We start from the raw sequence: 23954 nt of genomic DNA, 5'->3' as shown, positions 1-23954 counted from the left end.
GGGTATTCTTAGCCAGGTGATTGATGCACCCATCTGGAATGCTGGATCTCCACCCAGGCCAGAGTTTCTATTCTCTGGTCTAGAAGGAAATAGTTTCCTCCTAGTTGGTTTTTAATGCTATTTTAAACTGAAGACCTGTGTAGATAGCTCATTCAGTAAAGTACTTGTGCAAGCATGAAGACCTGAGTTTGACTCCCACAGTGAGGTTCATTTTATAATCCCAGGGCTGGGAGTGGGTTAAGGTCTTAGGGACTCTCTGATCAATACACCTAGCCAAAGTAGTGGGCTCCAGGTGTAGTGAGAGATTCTAAAAAGTGAAGAGCAATAAAAGAAGATAACCAATATTTACATCCATGATGTCGGATAATGCTCTTGTACACTGTAAAATTTGTCATTCATATTAATTTAATAAGACACTGATTGGCCAGTAGTCAGGCAGAAAGTACAGGTGGGGTGATCAGACTAAGAGAGTTCTGAGAGAGGAAAGGCAAAGAGTCAGTCACCAGCCAGAGCAGAGGAAGCAAGATGAGAATGCCTTACTGGGAAAAGGTACCAAGTCACATGGTTAAACATAGAAAAGAATTATAGGTTAATTTAACTTGTAAGAGCTAGTTAATAATAAACCTGAGCTAATTAATAGGTCACACATTTATAATTAATCTAAACCTCTGTATGTTTCTTCAAGACTGAACAGCTGTGAGACCAGGCAGGACAGAAACTTTCATCTATAATCCAGCATTCATATGTGGTACACGCACATATATACATAAACACACATACAAACATATATATACATACACATACATATAAACATACAAACATATACACTCATACATATATACTCACACACATATAAACATATACACATACACATATATACATACATACAAATATATACATACATATATAAACATATACACATATAAACATACACACATACAAATACAAACACACATACAAACGTATATATATGCATAGGTGCACACATATCCATAATACAAACATATATACACACATGCAAACATATACCCACATAAACATATATACACATACACAGACACACACAAACATATGTAAACACACATACATACACACATACAAAAAATAATATATATACACATCCAGATATATACACATTCAAACACATGCGAACATACACACACATATCCATACACATACAAACATACACTTATACACATATGCAAACATATATACATATACATACAAACATATAAGCACACATATACACACATACAAACACATATACACACATACAATCATATACACACACATACAAAAATAAACACATTGACACACCAACATGAGTTCCTAGAAATGTTAAGCTAAAAAAGGTTCAAGGCTCTGAAAAAGTTAAAAATAGAGTAATATGTGTTAATAATTTTGGTCATAAATGTCCTCCAAAGCTCACCTGTTTCATGTGGTAAAGGCTTAGGCCCCAGTGCAGCAGGCAATTAGTCATGAGAGCTCTGACTTCAACGGATTGATGGGCTAATAGCTTAAAGCACTATTGGATAGGTAAGCATCTTAGAACCTTCGGAACCCCTCTATCTCCTCTCTCTCTCTCTCCTTCCCTTCTCTACTCTGAACCCAACTACAAAATGGGAATTTTTAAGGACCCTTGTTCTAGGACATGACTTGGCCATGCCCCTTCCTATCTTGGGCTGTGACCTCATTTAGACATTGAAACAGTCATGGGTCCTGGCCCGGCAGGAAGCCTTGCCATTATGAACTGGTTATCCAACTCTCTGGGCCATGTGCCAGCTGCCTCTTGGAAAACTGGACAGGTTTTCTCAGGAAAGATGAAGAGAAGTCTAGCACTCAGTAGACTGAGGCACAGTAGGAGCGGGTAGGGAGGAGACAAGAAGAAAGAAATGAAAGCAGGTTGCAGGATCTCTAAGGTGAGTGCCAAGGCAGGATCCCATACCACTTTCCACAGAGGGGAGATCCAAGTCAAAGTCTTTTCTCAGAGGTCCCCAGATGAACAGACAAGCAAATACATACATACATACAGAGATATATAGAAATACACACCAATGGAAACACACATACACAGAAGAATATACAGACACATACACAGGTACATACCAATGTATACACACTTACAGAAGCACACAAATACACAGAAACAGAGACAGAAATACATAGAAACAGAAACAAAAATATACAGAAATACAGCAGACACACAGAAATAAAGATACAGAGAAACACACATACCAGTTCGAACACATGGAAATACATGGACAGGCAGACACACAGGAACACACACACACACACATGCACAGAGATACACACACACAAAAACACGCAGACACAGCAGATCAACCCACAGAGGAAACCAACACACAAAGTTACCTACCCAGTCCTGAAGACAAATGTCCCCAGGGACAGACACACCCTCACAATTACACAAAGTAGCACACAGGATCAGGCAGCAGGCAGACAACCAGGAGGGAGTTTCCCACCATTATCCTAGCCTGCAGCAGCTCTCTGTGCATAAGGCCCTGGTCCAGGCTGTTTTGGCACTGGGATGGATGGGGTTGGAAGTGGGCACTCTCTAGGGAGGCCAAGGATGTAGGAAAAGAGAACCAGGAAAGAGAAGACTGTTGGGGGACGGCCATTGACTAAAGTGGGTGAAAGGATCAAGAAAGGGGCAGCAGAAGAACCTTCTAGGCAGAGGAAAGAGTTCCTGTGCTGACCCCCACTCAGGCCAAGTAGAAACCGTGGTCCCACCCCTCTAGATATCTGCAGCCCCCTCCTTCAAGACCAGCATGGTTATTTTCCTTTCCAAAGATGGGAATCAATGGGTTTAGAGAAGCTGTGTCAGCATTCAAAATCACACAACATAAAGATTTATGTGGGAACCAGCTGATCTTTAACAGAAATCCCTCTAGGGACAGAGAACTACCCCCCCCCCCCCGCCCACCCCTTGCTAGTTCCCGTAGAGAAGAGGAATCTTGCTTGGCAAAGGTCATGCCAGGGAGAACAGGTGTGATCAGCCTTCAGTCCTTCTGGCTGCTGTACTGGGCTTTAGCCATACCCCTGCACGCTACTCCCATCCTTACAGAGCAGGGCTTTAGGGACAGGCAGAAAGAGTGGGTGATGGAGCATGGCAGGAGATTGGATGGAGCATGGAAGGACTTGTTGGAAAGGGCTAATCCTGCAAGCAGATCTTGGGCCAGGAGGCTCTAGTTTGTAGGATTTTCAGAGTTGTTACCAGCACAAATGCTCGCAAACCTGCCAGAGTGATGGTATATGTTTGTAATCTCAGCTGTTCCCAGACATGCATGTGGCTGAGTAGTAGACTCGACAGTTGAGGATGAGTTTATTCTTTATTATATTTACTTGTATGTGCCACGACACTCATGTGGGAGGTCAGAGGACAACTTGTGTGAGCTCATTCTTTTCCTACCATGTGGGTCCCAGCATTGAACTCGATTTATTAGCTGGGCAGCAATCACCTTTATCCAATAATACATCTCACTGGCCCAACTATTTTTTATTTTTTAAGATGTGGTCTCATGTAGTTAAGTCTGATCTTGAACTCATGATGGTGCCTAGAAGATGATCTTAAACTCCTGATCTTCCTGATTCTACTTCCTGAGTGCTATTATGACAAGCACATGCCACTACAACAGCCTGAAAAATGACATTTACAAAAGGTCCAGAGGTCAGGCATATGTAGTGTTTATTATTCCAGCACTTGGAAGGTGGAGGCAGAAGACTCATGAGTTTGAGGCCAGCTTGGCCTATATAGAGAAACTCTGTCTTGAGAAGAAGGAGGGGGGAGGAAGAGAGAAAGAAAAGAAAATGACTAGGAAGGAGCAAGGCTCTAGGTTCTATTCCTAGCAGCTCTGGGTTCTATCTCTAGTAACACCCCCCCCCGACACACACCCACACTAAAATACCAGGTAGAGCAGTGCATACCTGTAATCCTAGCACAGCCTAGACTATATTGCTCCCCTTTATCAATAGAAGAAGAAAACAAAGTGATCAAAAACCTGTTGAGTAAAATAACATATGGGCTGCGGAGATGGCCCTGTGGTTATAGTACTTGATATACACAGTATGGGGACCTGAGTTTGGATCTCCAGAGCCAGTGTATGATGCCCACCTGCAACTCCAGTTCTGGAAGGTAGAGACAGGGGATCCTCAGAGCAAGTTAGCTAGCAAGACTAGCCACATTGGCCAACTCTGGGTGTTGTTGAGAGACCCTGCCTCAATGAACAAGGTGGAAGAATGAGCAAAGATATTCCTGACATCAACTTTGGCCTTCCACATGCACACACACTCATGCACAGTACATGCCCACACATGCAAAAAAACATGTGCACACCCGTATACAGATAAAAAAATAGAAAAATAAAGCATCAGCACACACTCTTACTATGTTGGAGGGCAGCTTACTCGCTACACTCAAGTCCAAATATGTACAAGAAGATAGCACAGTGGGGGCTCAGAGTCTGCTCTGGGGTCCAATATTCGGCAGGCATCTCTGGAACTCAGGTTCATGTCTGCAAGCAATACCGTAAGGACCCTGTGGTGACACGGGGTCCCAGATGGTTCTGAGTCATCACCCTTCTCAAGGTCCTTTATTTCATGCCACGTGTAATCTTGTTTACCACAGGAAGCAACATATTTAGGGGCTGATGAGATGGGTCAGGTAGCAAAGCACTTGCTGCTAAGTCTGACGATCTGAGTTTCAGTCCCTGGAACCCACATCGTGGAAGGAAGTTCTCAGAACTGACTCTTGCAAGCTGCTTTCTGACCCCCACATATAGACTGTGACCCCACAAATAAATAAATAAATATAAAAAGAAACTGAAGTATCATAGTCACAGATTTTAGAGGTCATAACAATGTCAAATTGTCCTGACCAGTTTTATGCCAACTTGGCACAAGCTATGGTCATCCGAGAAAGGAGCTTCAGTTGAGGAAATACCTCTATGAGATCCAGTTCTAAAGCATTTTCTTAATTAGTGACCAATGGGGAAGGGCCCAGCCCCTTATGAGTGGGACAATCCCTGAACTGGTTGTTCTGGGTTCTATAAGAAAGCAGACTGAGCAAGCCATGGAGAGCAAGCCAGTAAGCAGCATCCTTCCATGGGCTCTACATCAGCTCCTGCCTGCAGGGTCTTGCCCTGTTTGAATTCCTGTCCTGGCTTCCTTAAATAATGAACTACAATGTAGAAGTATAAGTCAAATAAACCCTTTTCTCCCCAACTCGCGTTTGGCTTTGGTGTCTCATAGCAGCAATAATAGAACCCCTAACGAAGGCAGTGATCATTTTTGAATTACTATTACTGTGTTTAGCTCAGGCTTCATGGGTCCAGGGTCCAGCGTCCAATCTACAAGCCTGGCCACAATGAGCCCAAAGTCTGGAGAAGATCAATACAGGTGTCTGCTTCAGTCCCTTAGCTGGAGGCTGTAATGTTCAATCTCAGTTATCAGCTTTGGGAGAGACACCTGTTGATATGCCTGGGCGTCTTCATTAGATGGAAGTGGGAAGACCTGTCCACTGCTGTGCACTGCTCCGTGGCTGGGGTCCTAGAGTATATAAAAAGGGGATGGCGAGCTAAGCACCAGCATTCATCGCTGTTTCTTGACTGCAGATAGAGTGTGATCAGATGCCCCAGTCTCCTGCCTCTGTGACTTCCCCTCAAGCATAGACTGCACATCTCGGAACTGTTAGCCTTCCTTTCTAAATTGATTTTGTCAGAGTGTTTTATTGCAGCAAAAGTAATTACATAGAGGGGAAGAGGGGAGCAGCCCAGAGCTGCTTCCTGTGTCCTGTGCTCATCATCACTTCCCTCTATCAGATGAGGCTCACATGGATGGGAAGTTCATAAAGGGTGTGAAAGTCTATGAGTGTTGGGGTGGGGGTGGGGCAGTAATGGGATACAGCTCAGTGGGAGAGCGCTCTCCAATTGTGCAAGAAGTTCAGGCCTGTGGAAGAATCCAAGCCTCTTTCGCCGAACCTATCAGTGCATCCGAAAAACAGGACGCAGGCGGACCTGCAAGCTAGAGCATCACAGAGATCTAGGACTGGGAAGCGGGAACCAGAAGTTGACCAGCTGAAGCAGTAGTCTTCAGGCGGTGCTGGGTTAAAAGGTCAGAGATAAGGTAGTGCAGAAACCAACAGCTTGATTGGAGTAAGGCCTGGTGCCCAGAAGGGCCGGAGCTGGGGCGGGCCTGACAAAGCCGGCCTGGGCCGGGGGACCAGACCTTGGAAGCAAGAGAAAGAGCCTGAAAGCGGGTTTGGAGCGCTGCGAGGCTGTGCAGGGTAGAGTGCCAAGTGGAATTGGGGGCGGGTCCTGGAGGCGCCGGGGTGGGGGCTGAGGGCGAGATTTAGAAGCTCTGGGCTGCCGGACATAGACTGGGGCGGAGCCTGGCTTCTCAAAACAGGGTCTGCTGGAGGCGGGGTCTCAGGGTACGGGGCTAGGGACTGAGGGCGGGGTCTGGAGGCGGCCGAGGATTGTGGGGCGGGCTTTAGGGAGGGGCCTGGTGGTGTGGGGGCGAGGCCAGGACGTGGGTTGGGCAGTTTAGGGCACAGGGGTCTTAGACCCAGCGGTTTGTGCAAGCCGAGTCCGAGCACATTGGGCCAGAGCCCACTGAAGTCACGCCCCTCCCCCGCCCAGACCACGCCCAAGCCCCCACCAAACTCCTCCCCGAGGCCCCCTTGGGCTCTATTTCCTCCCCTGTGGGTGGAGGCTCAGTGGCGAGCATAATCCCTCGGTCCAGCGCGGTCACCCGCGTGTCTACGGCATCTTCGGGTTTGCTGATTTCCACCCTGCCTGGGCTCCACACATCCGCTTGCACCCCAGGTAAGCAAGTGCCCCTCTCCGGGGGCGTCGGCCTAGAAGCAACCCTCGCAGCGACCTCCAGTCTCGCCTCCCAGGCCAAGACCAGCCGGACTCGGCCCCAAGGTAGGGTCAATGAGCTCCCTATCATTCCGTCCCCTAGGTACTTCTCAGGGTTTCCCAGCAGGTCGGGGGCTCGGGCTACCTTTACCAGAGAGTTTTGGGCCCCCGAGGGCGAAGGTGAAGGTGGACGTGACTGGAAAATGCGCGCGAGCGAAGAGGGGCTATCGTGGCCCCGTGTTGCGGGGAATCCGGATGTATGAACGGGCGCTGCGTCACAGGAGTGTCTGTCACCGGAGAATCGGTGCCGAGCTCCTGCTGGGTGCCACGGAGCGGGCGACGGCCGTAGACACAGCAGGGCATTGTCTGGGAGCCGCGTAGACCAGCCGCTGAGAAACGTCTTTAACAGGATTGCAACGTTTCAGCTGGTGCTGGGAGCGTGGAGAGCACACATCCTAATACTGGAGGTAGAGGGTTAGAGTGTCGTGAGAGAGCCCCTGGGTGTGTGAGGGAAAGGGCCAACCGCAGCACCTGCTGTGGAGTGCTCTCTGGACCCGGGCAACAACATCCCGGGGAAAGGCCCAGGTTGGTGTGTTTGCAGATCACAAAAGAGGCTGACGTATCAGAAGTGTATACAGGGAAGAAAGAAGGTAGGGAGTGGTTGACAAGGGATTGGAAGACAATGAGGAGCCCACAGTTTCATTCTCAGAGCTATGGATAGGAGGATGCTCAAGCCAGCAAGCAGCAACCATCCTATTGTGTCTTGAGAGGTAGAACCTGCAGCCAATATGGGGAGGGGAGGGGGTTGAAAGGACCTGGGCAGAGGCAGCTGGCAGGATCTCTGATGGAAAGTGTGTGAAGACATGAGAAGTTAGAAATTCTTTATTTCCTCCCAGAAGAACTGTGTTTCATGCATGTTTGGAAGTTGTCCTCGAGGGAAGGCCTGTGTGGAGACAGCGCTGGGCTGCCGAGGGAATGGAAGGGGCCTTATTATTCTTTCTCTAGAACTAGGTTGAATCTAGGGCCTCATGAGAGGGGGGCACTCCACCACGGAAACACTTTGGTTGCTTCCTTCCTTTATGTGTGTGTGCTCACATGTAGTGTAGATGTGTGTGTGTGTACACGTGTGTGTATGAGCTCAAGTGTATGGAGGCCAGAGGTTGACTTCTTATGCATCCCTCAGTTGCTCTCCACCCGGTTTTCTGAGACAGGGTCTCTTACTGAACCAGGAGCTTGATGTTTTGGCAAAACAAGCCACCTGCCTCTTCCCTCCTGCCTGCTTCCTACCGGAGTTACAGGCACATATCACAATGCCCCTTTTTTCCCCCGTGGGTGCTGAAAATCTGAACTCAGGTTCTTCTGCTTGTATAGCCAGCAATTCACCCACCGAGCTGCCATCTACCTAGCCCTTATGTTTTACTTTGAGACAAGAGTCTCACTAACTTGTTCATTCTGGCCTTGAACTCATTCTGTTGGCCTGGCAGGCCTTGAACTTTCATTCCTCCGACCTTAGTTTGTCACTGGGTTGACAGATAAACCATAGATTTGGGCATGGAGGAGCCCTTTATTTCTGGGATGGGGGCCTGAAAGAAGAAGAGTGTGGAGGTAAGAGGAGGCTTGTAGGACCCAGCCTGGCTTGCAAAACCCATGAACTGCCTGGGATATGGAGACACAGGGCTCCCCAAGACTGCAGTCTGAGCCCAGCCAAGGTTCTTAGGCACCAACATGACCTCTGCTGGGGTGAGCTGAGCCCATTGTCTGGCTGGAGCTCTGGAGAAGAGGAATCCTAGACTGGGAAGTTGCCTTGGAAGCTCACTAGCCTGTACAGCTGGCCCCTCCCAGCCATAGCTGCTGTTTGGGTGGAGTTCCCAGAGCATCGCTCAGCCTGCCTTGAGCCCAGCCAGGCCACAGGGAATATTGGGGATCTTTTTTGCTTCCCTTCTCACTTCACTCACTCCCAAAGGGGAGTGTTTCCGGGAGTCAAGGAGCAAAGGGGCAATAGATATACACTGAGAGCCCGTGCCTGTGGGAAAGGGTTCCAACTTTCTGCTTGCCAATCTAGGAAATGGGTCTGCAATATCTTTCTTTGAGTATTAATGAGCCCTCAGCTGTGGATAGTGCTTGACAAATCTCAGTGCCTTTACACTCCTGAGGTCCTGGGAGTGGCCTCCACGCTCCAGTCTGTGAAAAGAAGAACACCATCCCCCTCCAAACCCAAGGCCATTGGCATAGTGCCTCGGAGACAGTGAACAGTTAGCGAAGGAGCCTCTGGGCTTATGAAAGATGACAAGGAGAGTGAGCAAAGGTCTCTTCCTCCCACTCCTGGGATGACACAAGAAATCATTGCAGTGGGGATGCTCCCCTGTGATCTGGGTGCCCCAGGCTGCCACATTCTACTGCCTGGGCTTGTACCTACCTCCCGTTTGAGTGCTGCAGCCCTCAGGCTAGTAGGTTTACCTCATTTTCCCCAGCTGTAAAATGGGAATGATACCACTTAAACACCCTATATAGTTAAAGAGCTGAGGACAAAGCCTGGCTAGTAATCAGCGCCTGATGAAACCAGCCCATTTAAATGCAGAGTTCTTGCCTCAGGGCAGAACCGAGTACAGTAAGTAGCATGACTTGACCCAGGGAGAGTCAGAGAAGGCATCCTGAGTGGGGACAGTGATTCAGCTAAAAATGGAGAGCTGTGTTCACTGGACAGAGGGGCAGCATTGCAAACCAAAGGATCAGGAGGTACAAGGCTCTAAGCACACTGCTGGGTGCTTGGAGGACTAATTAGCAGAGATATGAAAGGACTTTGAGATCCTTGGGGGATGGAGAGGTTGATCATTGGTAAGAGCGCTTGTTTTTGCTTGCAGAGGACCTGCGTTCAGATCCCAGCACCCGCATCAGGTGGCTTACAACCATCTGATATAACTCTAGCTACAGGGAATTTGATGCTCTCCTCTGCCCTCTTTGGGCAGTGGACTCTCTCTCTCTCTCTCTCTCTCTCTCTCTCTCTCTCTCTCTCTTTCTAAAAACAAACAAACAAACAAAAAAAACCTTGAGGTCTGGAGGATAACAGGATAACTAGACCTCAGTGGGGAATTTAGAGACTATTCTGACCCCAGAGAACAGACTGCTGGGTGTGTGTGATGCTTATGAGGGCAGGAGCCAGGAGACCGGAATAGAGGTGACTAATCTGGTTCAAGTGATGGGACTGTATCAAATGGAGGTTTGGATGGGTGAGAATTCAGTGGACCTTGGATGGACTAGGTGGGCTGGGGCAGCCATTGATTGATATGTGTGGCTTGCGTGAGGGGAACAGGGTTACATTCAGCTCAGCAATCTGTTAATCTGTTTCTGGTATTTGCCTCCTATCATACCTCCGGATAGCAAGCTGGTGGAGGAGTGGCCAAGCGCAAGCTTTGGAGGAAGAAGATGGAGCTGGCGGGACGAGAGGGCAGGGAGTAGGTAGGAGCCATGAGCCAAAGGTGCTATGGGTTAAGTAAAGAGGAAGGCTGGCCAGCAATATGGTGAGCCGTTGGGTAAAGGCCCCTGCTACTAAGCCTGATGACCTGAGGCTGATCTCCAGAATCTGTATGGTGGAAGGAGAGAACCAACTCTTGCAAGTTGTCCTCTGACCTTCACATACGCAGGATGGCACTTGTACAACCACCTCCACACACCCACATGAAAAAATAAAATTGTGAAAAATAATAAGAGAAAGGCTGAGAGGTGCTGGAGACCTGGGTGAAGGCAGAACTCTTGCCTAGCGTGTGTGAAGGCCTGGGTAACATCCCCAGCATTACAAAAATAAATGCTTTAATTAAAATATAAGTAAGAAACTGTCTCCGAATGCCCTGCTTGGGGAATTCATGGACAGGAATCTTCCTCCCACTTGTACCTGGCCTTTTACAGCATTTTTACTTTATTCACAGTGCCACCCCCCTCCCCCCCCGTGTGTGTATGTGTAAAACTTGTAGGAGTCAGTTTTTTTTTTCTACCATGTGTGTCCCAGTGACTGAATTGAGTCGTTCGGTGGCAAGTGCCTTTACCTGAGAAGCCGTCCTCCCTCCTCCTTCAGACCTTCTCTAGGTCCTCTTTGGTCCCTTTCTAATAAGCCACCTCAGACTCAGAGTAGCTCTTGTCAGAGGAACGTAAAGAAGCCTGTCTCTTCCCTCGGTTTGGACTCTGTATCTTTCTAGTGTGATGTTATCATATGTCCCAGAGTGGCTAGCACTCAGCTCCTTTTGGGCTCCTGAAGCCATATTTTGGTCTAAGGTTCCATGACTGTCTAAAAAGGGATTTTTCTCTCTTAGTCACATCCTGGTGTCCCCATTTGTCCAGGTTTTTTGGCTTTATCTTCCTCCCATCACTGCTTGTGTTATTTGTATCCAAATCTATATTGGGTGGTATTGGGAAACCTGTGTTCTTGGGGGAAGGGACAGGAAAAAGGATGAGGCCTAAACTAGATAATTATGTGGAGGAAGAGCACTTCAGGCAGAGGGACGAGCAGGTGCAAAGGTCACAAGGCCACCACAAGCTTGGTATGTACTGGAGACACAGCAAGGAGGCTGGTATGGCTGAAACAGAGATAGATAGATAGATAGATAGATAGATAGATAAATAGATAGATAGATAGAGATAGATAGATGGGGGGGGGACAGAGAGACAGAGAATGAACTAAGAGGAACAGGCAAAGATCCTGAAGGTTCTCAAGGACCTGAAGACCAACCACAGCAGACCCTTGGAAAATCCTTACCCCAGAGAGGATGGGTGGGTAGATAGAACTTTTTGCTTTGTAATTTTGTTCTATATGAGTGTTAATGAACTCAAAAAAAGAGGAAGACAGGACTGACTACACCTCTCCCCACCCCCTCAACCAGGGCAATACATCTTCCCTTTGTACATGGTGAGGTAGCCCAGGGAAACTTCCTAGAGGGGTCCAAATTTCCTTCTTGCCCAGGGGTAGAGAGAAGGAACTAGCCAGGGGAAGAACTCCGTTGGTATGGAGGCAAGGGTTGATAAAGGCCAGGCAATACATAGAGCAGAGTAGCAGGTAAGAGGAGCCTGGAGACTCAAAGATGCTGAGCCTGGAGGGGAAACCACAGAAGCCAAGCGCATGTGTTCTGTGGATGGGACCAGTGGCCACTCTCTTCCCAGGAGGTGGAGATGAAACTTGTGCCCTCTCCCTGTACCCTTCACATGGGCAAGAGCTGGTGACTCGCTCTCGGCACCCTCCCCACTCCTACCCCAGACTGAGGCATCATCTGCTCTGACTTCACTGAGCATATTTCGATCTGAATTGCTGGGGGTTAAAAAAAAAAACCCTGAGATCCCAAATTAATTAATTTCGAGGCAGAATCTCACAATGTAGCCCTAGCTGCCCTGGAACTCTTCATGCAGATCAGGCTGGCCTTTAATTCACAGACATCCCTAGTGGTGGCTTTAAAGGTGTGTGTCACCATGAGTCTTTCCTGAGTTTGGATAGTATGCTGGGCAGTTGTCCAAATCGGTGGCAGGTACTCTTTGACCCTGGTTCTGCTCTATAATGTGACAGGTGTAATGGGCTTACTTCTGGGTTGGAGGCAGAGGGCCTGGACTTCTGGGAGATGACGGGGACACAGACAATGACAGAGGCAAGAGATGCAGGTCTCAGGCTGAGCGACTGTTGAGAACAGTTCAGTGTGGATGGCTGACCCTTGCCTGCTCTCACTTTATTCCCTCTCTTGTGGCCATGCCACTGTCTGTTCCTTGAATCCAGTGCATAGCCCTGCCTCAGGGTCTTTAGACTGGCTGTTGACTCTGGCTAGAATGTCCTGTTTCTCTTCTTTGTCTCCTGCATTTAAAATGTTGCCTTCTCAAGGAGTTTTTATTGACCAGTGTTTGTCTGTCCTTTTTTCCTTTCTCCTTTCCCCTCTTTCTTTATTCTTCCCTTTCCTCCCTTCCCTCTCTTCTTTGTGTGTGCATGTCTCTGCAAGCACAGGAGGAGGACAAGCTCAGTGTCCTTCCTCAGGCGCCATCCATCTTTTCTGAGACTGGGCCTCTCACTGGGACCTGGTGCTTGCCAATTAGGTTAGGCTGGCTGGCCAGCAGGCCCTAGGAATCTTTCTTTGTTTTTGCTTCCCAAGTTCTGGGATCACAAGTGCACACCCCTTGGCCTGGCTTTCTTTTTAAAAAGTGCTTTCTGGAGATTAAAACTCAGGCCCTCCTGCTTGTGGCCTATACTGAGAAGCCATTTCCTCTGACCCAGGTCTTTCAAATGCAGCCTCTAGGTTCCTCTGGATCCCTCTTCTCATTCTCCTCCAGGCCTTATTCTCTCCACAGGACTAGTTGCTGGCTGATACAATGAAACAAACTGATTAACAAAAAAATACTATGTATCTCTCCCCCGCCCTTTTAAACACACGAACTCCTGAGTTAGCTATATCGTCTACTCAGTTCTCTGTGGAGATTCCCACGTGTAGATCTGGTGCATGACGGGTATCCAAAGGAAATGATGACAGGCATCCAGGTACTTGTGGATACAGCCTAAGTAGAGATCAGACCCACCTTCTGGGTCTCAGCTTTCTGCTTCCTCCTTTATGATCTTGGGTGATCCTGTGCCTCCGTTTCCACAGCAATCTACAAGATGATAGAAGCAACCAGTCCTTAATGGACGGCTCAGCTGTGGCTTCCTGGAGATGTAGGTAGAGGCCAGAAGGACTTAGGGATAAGTCTTATTTAGTCAGAGGTTCCTGGACGTCACATTCAGAAGCAGAGCATTTAAGATTTTTCTGCGTTTTCTTTTTTCTAGAAGCAGCCTGAGGATGAGGTGATTGCCTTTATTTTGATTGGTGTAGGCCTCTTTGGGAGGTGCATTTTGAGCTGAGGCTGGATTTGGAGCTGGCAATAGACACTGTTAGTCAGGGTTCCCTAGAGTGGTGGTTCTCAACCTTCCTAGTCCTGTGACCCATTAATACAGTTTCTCATGTACTGGTGACCCTCCCCCCACCATAAAATTATTTCACTGCTGCTTTATAACTGATTTTGCTACTGTTATGAATTATGATGTAAATATCTGATGTATGATCCCTGTGGGGGTCAAGACCCACAAGCTGAGGATTACCGCTCTAGAGGAATAGAACTTATAGGAAGAATATATGTTACAAAGGGGATTTATTAGGTAGGCTCGCATAACATACACCGGGCAGTCCAGTAGTGGCTACCTGCACACTGGAGTGGGTGACAACGCAGTAGTCGCTCAGTCCTAAAGGTGGAGTGCCTCAGTTGTCCCAGTTTGTCACTGAAGGCCTGAAGGATTCTTGGAGGGTCTTCAGTCCACAATAGAAAGTCAAAGGAGATAGGTTTAGGTTCTAATGTCAGTATACGATGGTGGCAGCAGAAACAGCAACAACGTAGATGCACCCACCAGCAGCCAGTGAAGACAAGTAGGCAAAAGAAGTACCGTTTTCTCCCCAGACTTCTTTATATCTAGGCTGCCACCAGAAGATGCTGCACACACTGCGGGAGGGTCCTTTCCCTTTAGTTAATTCTCTCAGGGGATACCTTCAACTTATCCTTAGAGGCACCTCTCTCAGCTGATTCCACAATCTGATCAAGTTGACCACCAAGATTAGCCATCAAGGGGGAATTGGTGCATTTACTACCTTCTTAGGTAGCCCTATTCTAGAAGAAGAGACAGGTGCCTGAGCAGGTAGTTGCAAGGCAAAATAATCCTAGCCCAGCAGAGGCACTACAGTCCCTGGAAGTGATGACTCTCCTGAGCCAGCATGGGTATCCTGAAGGCTTCTTGGAAGCAGTTGCAGGCAGTTTCTTACCTGCAAGCTCAGCTGGGTCTCAGATAGTGGGAATGGTGACTGGGGGACTCCGCTGGAGGGAGCAGCCCAGCCAAAGACCTGGCATCATAGGTTGGCCCAGCGTGCTGTTTCTGAAGTTTGAATGGATCTTCAGAATCTGTGGACCTAGAGTGAGAGCCGCAGAGTCAAGGAGATCAGTGGGGCTGGGTGGAGTGGTAGGAAGAGCTAGGTAACTATGGAGACCTTAATTGACAGGCCAGGATCCATAAGAAACCCTCAGGTTAGTGATCAGAAGAGATAGGTTTGAGCTATGAGCTGCTATCGGATTGATGTAGGAGGGCCAGAGTGGATGCCTTCTTTCTTGCTGCTACCATCAGTGAGTATCACACCCCTGAACCTTTAAGGCTGTGATATTTTCACTGGGGACCCACTTTTTGAGCTATATCATTGGCATGGACCCTCAGCCCACCCATTCGAGCTAAAAGAAAGACACGTTCCCTGTGCCCACTGCTGTTCCTGTCTCCACAGGGTATTGCCACAAAGTCTATGACATCTGGAGGGCCTCCTACAGATTGGTGTCCTTCACTGCCGCTCTCCTCTCTGCTTCCTTCCCTCGGTACAGGGTCAGAGGCAGCATGGATGCTGTTATATTTTTAGAACATGACAAGCCTGGGATTGGAGAGATGGCTCACTTGTTAAGAGCGGATGTGGTTCCTACGACAGATCTGCCTCCCAGCACCTCTCAGTTGGCTCACAACCCCTGGAACTCCAGTTCCGGGGAACCGGATTCTGACTTTTTCATGCACTTGCATTTATGTGTACATAACCACACATAGACATATATATTACATATAATTAAAAATAAATCTTTAGTAAAAGTGAAACAAAAAGCAGCAACAGCCCCAGGCATGGTAGCACAGGCCTTCTATCCCAGGTACTTTGGAGCCAGAGGCAGGAGGATTGTAAACTCAAGGCTAGCCTAGGAAATTCAATGAAATAATTTTTCAAAATAAGCAATAAAAAAGGCTGGAAATATAGTTCAGTGACAGAGCATCTGCCTAGCACCTCCCAGTGAGGGGTTGGAGGTATGGCTCAGTGCTAGGATGCTTGTCTAGAACCAGTGTGGTTATGGGTTCTAGTACACACACACACACACACACACAAATCTAAAACCAAATCAAACAAGATTACAGCAGTAGCCACTTGCCACTTCTCTTGAATTAGCAGTGCCAGGATGGAGCTTGATTTTGATTTATTGTGTTTGTTTTTATGGCCACGTTGCTCTCCTTGCACAGATGCTGGTTTGCTAAGGGAGGAAGTAAAAGTCTCTTTTGAAAATAAACAACAGTCACGTGACTTTAATGACCTAGAGGCACCCTAGGACATTTGGCAGTAGGTGAGTCCATTTGTAATAGGAATACTTATTCCATGTGGCTTCTGGTTCTAACATAGAGAATTTAATCAAGAACAGTTGGGCTGGGGATACAGCTCAGTTGGTAGAGGGCTTGCCTAGCATACATAAAGCCCTGGGTTCAACTCCAAGCAGGGTGGTGCATGCCCCTATCTCAGCATTCAGAATATGAGGGCAGGATGAGAAGTTCAAGATCACATTTGGCTGTTTAGGGACCCTATCTCAAAACAAATAAACAAAAGCTCCCCCAACCCCCCAAAACCCCAATAATAACAAAACTTTTAAACAAACAAACAAACCAACAAGCAAGCAAATAAACCCAAACTCTTTAAAAACTTATAAACTAGGTGTGTTGGTGCATGTCTTGGGAGGATGAGGCAAGAGGATGGCAAGTTTGGATGCATGCACGAATGTGTGTGTGCACACACACACACATACAGACAGACACACAAACACACCCACATGCATGCATGGATGCAAATACACTTGGGAGTAGGGAAGGGTGAGGAAGATAATATGAGAAAAGGGGGTCTCTCAGATGGCTCAGTGAGTAAAAGTGCTTGCTGCTCAGCCTGAAGACCTGAGTTTGATGCCTGGAGCACACTGTAGAAGGAGAGAACTAACTCCTCAAGGCTGTCCTTTGATCTCCACATGCACACATGGCATGTATCCATGCATAAATGCACAATAGATAAATTATAAATAATTGATCAAATAAATAATTGAAAAACAGAATGCGTTCTGGGATGTAGCCATGTGGTAAAGTGCTTTCTTTGCACACAGCCCTGGTTCTATGCCCACCCCCACCCCGAATGTATAGAGTATAGTAATCACATAAACGGGCAGCACAGGCTCCCGTGATCATTGTGTTGGTCTGCTTTCTGCGAGGTGTGCTTTGTCTGAGACTTCCAGAAGTTCCAGTTTATGACTGGGTGGGTATTTTGCATTCCTTTTTTTTTTTGAAGGCTGGGTAGATGGTAGAGTCTAGGCCCAGCAGCCATGAGTAGAAAAGAAAGGAAGTGTAGTGGGGGGATGGCTTAGGGGGACATGTCTGCACAAGAAATGATGAGGCAGTGTTGGATGTGTGAATTTGGTCTTGACAGGGAAATCTGGAAATTCATGAAAAGCTGAACATCGCTTCTGAGTGGGTGAGTTTCCTCAAGGCCAGTGACAGTAGATCAAAGACTAGCATGATTTGAGGACAGAGGGGAACAAGACAGCCTGGATTGGAGCGGGAGTCGCGGAGAGGTGGTGAACGAGAAGGCCGAGGTTCTTGGAAGCGGGCATAGCTAGATGCCCTGTTAAGGGCCATAAACCCGGGCAAGGAATCTGGTGAAAGGTGAGGCCCTTAGTGTAGGGAAGAAGCGTGAAGAAGTGTACTTACTTTCCAGCTGGCCATGGTGGCACACATGTTATCACAGCGCTCAAGAGGCTGAGGCAGGAGGATATCAGCCTTGAGGCCACAGAGACCCACTATTAAAACAAAGAAATGGTCATTGAGATGGCTCAGCCGGTAAAGCAGTTTGCTGCCAAGCCTGACAATCTGAGCTTGGTCCCCAGAGTCCACACGGTAGAAGAGAGAATGGATTCTTATAGATTGTCCTCTGACTACCACATGTTATGGCCCAAATGCTGAGTGCCAATAAACAAACAAAATAATTAGTAAAAACCAAGCAAGCACCCAAACCAACCAAACAAACCTTTGTTTCTTTTCTTATTTCTTTAAAAATTAATTTTGTTTCCTATTATTTGTGTGGCTGCACACACACATAGACATGTGGAGCTCAGAAGTAAACACTGGGTATTTTCCTCAGTTGTCCCTCTCCCCCCCCTTTTTTTAACTTGATCTCTCACACTGCCACACCTGGCCGTTATGAGGGTGCTATTTAGCAGAGGATGACTTTGAACTTCTTAGCCTCCTGCTTCTATCTACTGGTTTCAGAACCTAGCCTGTCTCCTAGGAGAACCTGGGTAACATGGACCTCACAGGCCCCCAGTATGGATTTACATGAGATGGACCAGGCACTGAGTCAATGCTCTCAAGAGTTCTTTTCCTCTCTCCCAATCACGCACATGTAAAGATCAAAGGACAACCATTGCCTTCCGTGATCGAGGCAGGGTGTGGGGTGACTACTAGGTGAGCCATGAGTTTCCCCAGAACATCCCGTCTTAATGAGGCAGTGCTGATACTGTAGACACCTATGCACACTCTTGGCTTTATAGGGGTACGGGGAATCCAAACCCAAGGGCTGTGTTAGTTATTGCAATAAGAGCTTTACCCATTGAGCCATCTTCCCAACCTTTTAATATTTTCTTTAAGATTTCCTTTTTTGAGACAGGTTTTGATGGAGGAAGGTCATTGGTTAAATAAAAAGAAACTGCTTGGTCCTCATTGGTTAGAAGATAGGTGGGAGGAGTAAACAGAACAGAACACTGGGAGGAAGAGGAAGTGAGCTCAGACTCGACAGCTCTCCTCTCCGGAGCAGACGCCTCAGAGAGACGCCATGTCCCGCTCCCGGGCAGACACACGCGATGAAGCTCCGACCTAGAATCTTCCCGGTAAGACCGGTGCTCACAGATTATTAGAGATGGGTTGATCGGGATATCAGAATTAGCCAGTAAGGGCTAGAGCTAAAGGGCCAAGCAGTGATTAAAAGAATACAGTGTCTGTGTAATTATTTCGGGGCAAAAGCTAGCCGAGCAGGCGGCTGGGGTGTTGGGGATGCAGCCCCGCCACTCCTATTACTACAAGGTTTTCATGTGACTGAGCCTGGTTTCTACATTTCTGATTCTCCTGCCTCTACCTCCCCAGTTCTGGATAACAAGTCACCACCTAAGCTGGATTTATTTAGCACTGGGGATGGAACCATTATTTCATGCATGCTAGGCCAGAGCTGTACCAACTGAGCCACATCCGCTTGGTCATCCCCCCCTCTAGTCTTCTAGTCCTATGTATGTGTATGAGAGACCTTTTCGACGTTGTCCTAGAAGATGCTCAGGCTGTATACATTTTTATTTTTATTTTTTAAATTTTGTTTCATTGTGTTTGGGTGCCATAGCCTTCTCTCTAGCAGAATTTTCAGTCAGTTTTTCTCCTTTCATCATGTGAGTCCTAGGGGTTGAACTCAGGGCTTCAGACTTGACAGCAAGCACCTTTACCTGCAGAGATACTTTGATGGTCCCTATCCATTCTTACATAATGGTAAACTATGTAAAACATAAAGTGGACCTCCCTTGCCCCTCCCTGCCCTCTCCCTATTTCTCCTCTCCTCTTCCTTCCCTTCTCTCCCTTTTTAGGAGACAGGGTCTTGCTGTGAAGCTAATGCTAGCTCATGATTTCCCTGCTTCAGCCTCCTGAGTGCTGGATTACAGGCACATGAATCTTCATTTGGCTTATTTCTGGCCATTGTCTAGACCAGTCCTGTCTGGTATCACGTTGTGTGATGATCACCACTGGCAGGCATAGTGACTGCCAGTCATACGTGGCAGTGAATGTATATCTAGCTGGTAAGGCTGAGGGACTAAGTGTGTGTATTCTGCTTTTTTTTTTTTTTTGAGAAAGGTCTTTCCTTGGCTAGATTGACCAGCTGGCTAGCTCAGAGGTATGCCTGGTTCTGATCTTCAGGGCAAGAATTACAGATGCATGCTGTCATGCCCAAGTGTTCTGTGGGTTCTGGGAAGTGTGTGCATGTGTGTGTGTGTGTGTGTGTGTGTGTGTTATTGGGGATGGAACTTAGAGCCTGGAGTGTGGCAAGCAAGAAAGAGCTCTACAACTGAGCTAACCAAGCCCCCAGGACAAACTGGTTTAACTTTAAATAGCCTCGTGCTTTTGGGAGGCTGAGACAGTAAGACTGAGAGTTTGAAACCATCATGGCCTCCATAACAAATTTCAGACTAACCAGGGCTAAGTTGCAAGACTCTATCTCTAAGTAATTAATTAATTAAATTTAAAAAAACTGCACAAGGACTAGAATTTCTAGGTATTGTTGTTGTTGTTATTATTATTAGTGATGGTGGTGATTGATCCCAGGGCTTCCTGTATATTAAGCAAGGGTTCACATTTAGCCTTGACCCAGCTCATTACTACTGGATTCCAGGTAGGTTCTTTACCACTGAACTCATTCTTTAGTTCAGTCTCTACTGAAACTTGCTGTTCTCCTGCCTCAGTTTCCCCTTTAGCTCTGTTTCCTGGCATGCTGCCTCTTACCCAACTCAGGTAGTGTTTTTATGTTTTGCCTGAAACATATCATTGGCATCTGTGAGTCTGATGAGGCTGCCTCTGTCATTACCCCAAACTGAACTGTGCTGGTGGTTTTCCATTACATAAATTAGAAATGGGGCCATTACTGTCTCCTTGCATTTTGCTTTGTTTTCTTAATTCTTTGATCTACCCACACCAGACAGTGCACAGTTTGGCATTCCTAATTTATTCACATAGCTGTGCCCCAGTTTACAGAATGTTTTTATCTTGCACAATTCAAGCAGTAATCATTAAACATTAACTTCTCGGTTCTCCCTCTTCCTTGCCAAGCTCTGGCAACCTCTAGTCCGTGTGTGTGTGTGTGTGTGTGTGTGTGTGTGTGTGTGTATGTACATGTGCATATACGTGCATGTGTAGGTCAGAAGTTGACATCAGGCATCAGGTGTCTTCCTCAATTGTTCATCTAGTTTTTTAACACAGGGTCTCACACTGAACCTAGAGCTCACTGATTCAGCTAGATTGGCCCTAGGGACCCTGTCTTTCTCTCCACTTCTCTAGGGCTGGGATAACAGGTGTATGTTGGCATGCCTGATTTTCTTATTTGGGTACTGGGGATACCCTTCAGGCCCTCATTTTTTTTAAGTGATTTATTTATTTATTTTTATTTTGTGTACATTGGTGTTTTGCCTGCATGTATGTCTGTGTGAGGTATCAGATTTTGGAGTTCCAGACAGTCGTGAGCTCAGGCCCTCATTCTTGCACAGTAAACTCTACCCACTGAGCCATGTCCCCAGGCCTCTGTCCTTTTGACTGCTCCAGGGACCTCCTGTTGTTGGAATCATGGCAGTGTTTACCTTGTCTTCTTTCACTTAAAAGCCTCCAAGGTTTATCCAAGCCACAACTTTCTCCCCCTCCTCAATCTTCCCGAGGCATCCTAGAGTGGGGAACCCTAAGATTTCTGACCAAGTGCTGCACGTCAGGATTGCTTCTGCTAGGAGAGAAGGAGGGGTTCCACAGAGAGCATTTCAGGGGAGGAATGAAGATGCTCATTATGACTGAGGCAGTGATGTCATGGGTTTTGATACATGTCAAAGTACATCAGAGTATGCTGGGAGTGGTGGTGCGTGCCTGTAATCTCTCAACACTTGGAAGGTGCAGGCAGGAGAAGCAGGAGCTTATGGGTAATCACAGTTACATAGTGGGTTTGATGTTGTCTGGGCTACACTGAGACCTTTTCTCACCCCTTCTTCCAAAATAATGTGTGTGTATGTGTATATAACCACACATTTTAAGCACATAGTTATTGTGTTTTCCTTTTCTTTTTGGTGTTTCAAGACAGAGTTTCTCTGTGTAGCCCTGGCTGTCCTGGCATTCTCTCTGTAGACCAGGCTGGCCTGGAACTCAGAGATCACCTGCCACTGGTCCAAGTCTTAGGATTAAAGGCGTGCGCCACCACCCAACTTGTGTTTTTCTTTTTTATTTCTTTCCTTTCCTACCTTTCTCCCTCCCTTTCCTCTTCCTTCCCTTTTCCTTTCTCCTTTTAACTCCTCCTTTTTGCCCCTTCCTAGGGCATCACGTTGTAGCCTAAGCTTGCCTGAAACTTACCATCCTCCTGACTTAATTACTCCCAAGTACTGGGATGACAGACCTGTCCATCATCTCCAGCTGTCCCTGTATGACCCTGCTCTCACATACCGTGATGCTGGGACCCCTGGAGACATGCTACTGTGTGGGGACCCAGACCCAGCCATGTTCATTCCAAGCCTCATGGAAGTGGCTGTGGGGTGAGGTGGTAGTGGTGGGTGCTTGGAGTGCTGACTTAAGTAGGGGTGTTAGGTTTCCAGATTTGTGATCAACTATCTGAGATGGTTAACTTCGAAGGCAGAAAGATTTGTTTTGGGCTCTCAGTTTCAGAGGTCGTAGTCCCTGGCTTGTGATGAGGCAGAGCAGACTGCTCACCTCATGGGGTCCAGAGAAGATGGATGAAGGGGAGAGAGGAGGACGGAAGTGAAGAGACAGGGAGAGAGCAAGAGATGGAGGAGAGAGGGAGGGAGAAGAGGCAGAGAGGAAAGAGAAGGAGGGGGGAAAGAGGAGGAGGGAGGGAGGATACAGAGAAACAGATAGATAGATAGATATAGATAGATTGATAGATAGATTGATAGATAGAGCGCTAGCCTTTTTACCAGCGACCTGCTTCTTTGGTAAATTGGGGATTTCTAGGAAGGGATTCCACCACCGAGTCACACTCCCAGACCCACAATGGTGGATTCTAAGCCTGTTCTCTACTGCCAAACCATGCCTCCACCCTCTTATTGGAGGATTATAGGCAAGCCCAGTCCCCTAGTAAATTCTAGATAAAGATTCTCTTGGGCTTAGCAATACACTTCCAGCTTCTCACTGTAGGAGTAGAAACTCTATACTGCTGAGCCATATCCCCAACCTTTGCTTTAAAAGATATAATCTTGCCCAGTCTGGCCTCCACCTCTCAAATGCTAATAGGCATATATCACCACATCTGCCATGAAAAATATTACTGTTATTTTTGCAGTGCTAGGACAGGACCCATGGCCCCTCACATGCTAGGCAAGCACTCATAATTGAGCCAACCCCTACCCTAGCCCCTGGTTCTTAAACTCAGGGTCTTCCCAGGATATGCTGGCATTCAAAATCCCCCAGTCTCTGCCTCCCCAGTGCTAGGATAGAAGGTACACAGCACTATAGGCTTTCTAGATGATTCCTAGGCAGTTCCGAGCAGGCTCACTCTGCCTGGAAACCCTCCCGACCTCCATTGTCCTTCCCTTAGAGTCTGGCTTCTGTGCTCAAACTGGGTTGGGTCAGAGCAGCCCACAAGGCAAGTTAAAGTGAGTGAGGTCAATGGGAGAGTTAGCAGAGGTGGCTGGGCCAGCACGCTCAGCCTCAGCTTTTATTATCCTCAACCCCTCCTACCCCTGAGTTCCTCCCCACCCCATGCCACCCACACCCCGCCTGCTTGCTCTTTGAAGCCTAGCTGGCCCCACTCCCAGCCAGGCCCCTGCCACCTGGGACTCGGCTGATAATCCCTCTTACTAACTAAAAATATCCCTGTATGCAAGGAGGGAGAGACCAGGGCTTTGTGCTGAAGGGCCCAACAGAGGGGCCAGCTAAGCTGAGGAGAGAGGGAGGAGGAGAGAAAGGAAAGGCAAGGGGAGTGGAAAAGGAGCTAAAAGCCCTACCCTGACATGCCTAACCGGGGCCTGTGTATTTAAATTTGATCCTTACTATTCTGAAAGTCCCAACGGACAGAGATGAGCACACTCCGAACAGAAACTTGTGTCCCTCACTTCCGGGTATCAGACTATTGAAACAATGGGCCTCAAGAAACTGGAATTCCCCCAGGAATCGCCTGCTGGGAGAGAAGAAAGCCTAGAGCAGAAGCCAACAAATGGGCAGTGAAACATTGTTTCATAAGGCGCTGAAAACTTCTCAGACCCCCTTGCTGGGAGGACTGAAACACACACACACACACACCACACACACACACACACACACACACACACACACACGTACACACACACACGTACACACACACACACACACACACCACACACACGTACACACACACACACACACACACCACACACACACACACACACACGCACATACACGCGTGCGCGCGCGCACACACACACACACTTTCAAAA

At 47.6% G+C, this 23954-nt stretch overlaps 2 protein-coding genes across 8 annotated transcripts in view; one reads left to right on the top strand and one right to left on the bottom strand.

Annotated features, from left to right (window-relative positions):
* Fbn3 (fibrillin 3) overlaps nucleotides 1-10345 on the bottom strand; it is a 151845-nt gene extending 141500 nt beyond the window's left edge. Inside the window, 2 exon segments of the mRNA XM_075967288.1 lie at nucleotides 6676-7278; nucleotides 10247-10345. Coding sequence (XP_075823403.1) covers nucleotides 6676-7278; nucleotides 10247-10345 — 702 coding nt within the window.
* The window catches only part of Cers4 (ceramide synthase 4), a 34651-nt gene continuing 16673 nt past the window's right edge, over nucleotides 5977-23954 (top strand). Inside the window, exon 1 of one of the 7 annotated variants that reach the window (XM_075970946.1) lies at nucleotides 5977-6301. The gene's annotated coding sequence lies outside the window, so the exon portion shown is untranslated. Of the gene's footprint in view, nucleotides 7346-17206; nucleotides 17222-23954 lie in introns of those variants that run through there. The other 6 variants (XM_075970929.1, XM_075970951.1, XM_075970935.1 and 3 more) reach the window with 6 other exon arrangements.

Source organism: Microtus pennsylvanicus, chromosome 1 (genome assembly GCF_037038515.1).
Source record: "Microtus pennsylvanicus isolate mMicPen1 chromosome 1, mMicPen1.hap1, whole genome shotgun sequence".
In the NCBI taxonomy this organism is placed as follows: domain Eukaryota; kingdom Metazoa; phylum Chordata; class Mammalia; order Rodentia; family Cricetidae; genus Microtus; species Microtus pennsylvanicus.
Note: the sequence above shows the minus strand (reverse complement) of the source record. Positions and strands in the feature narration are given on the sequence as shown.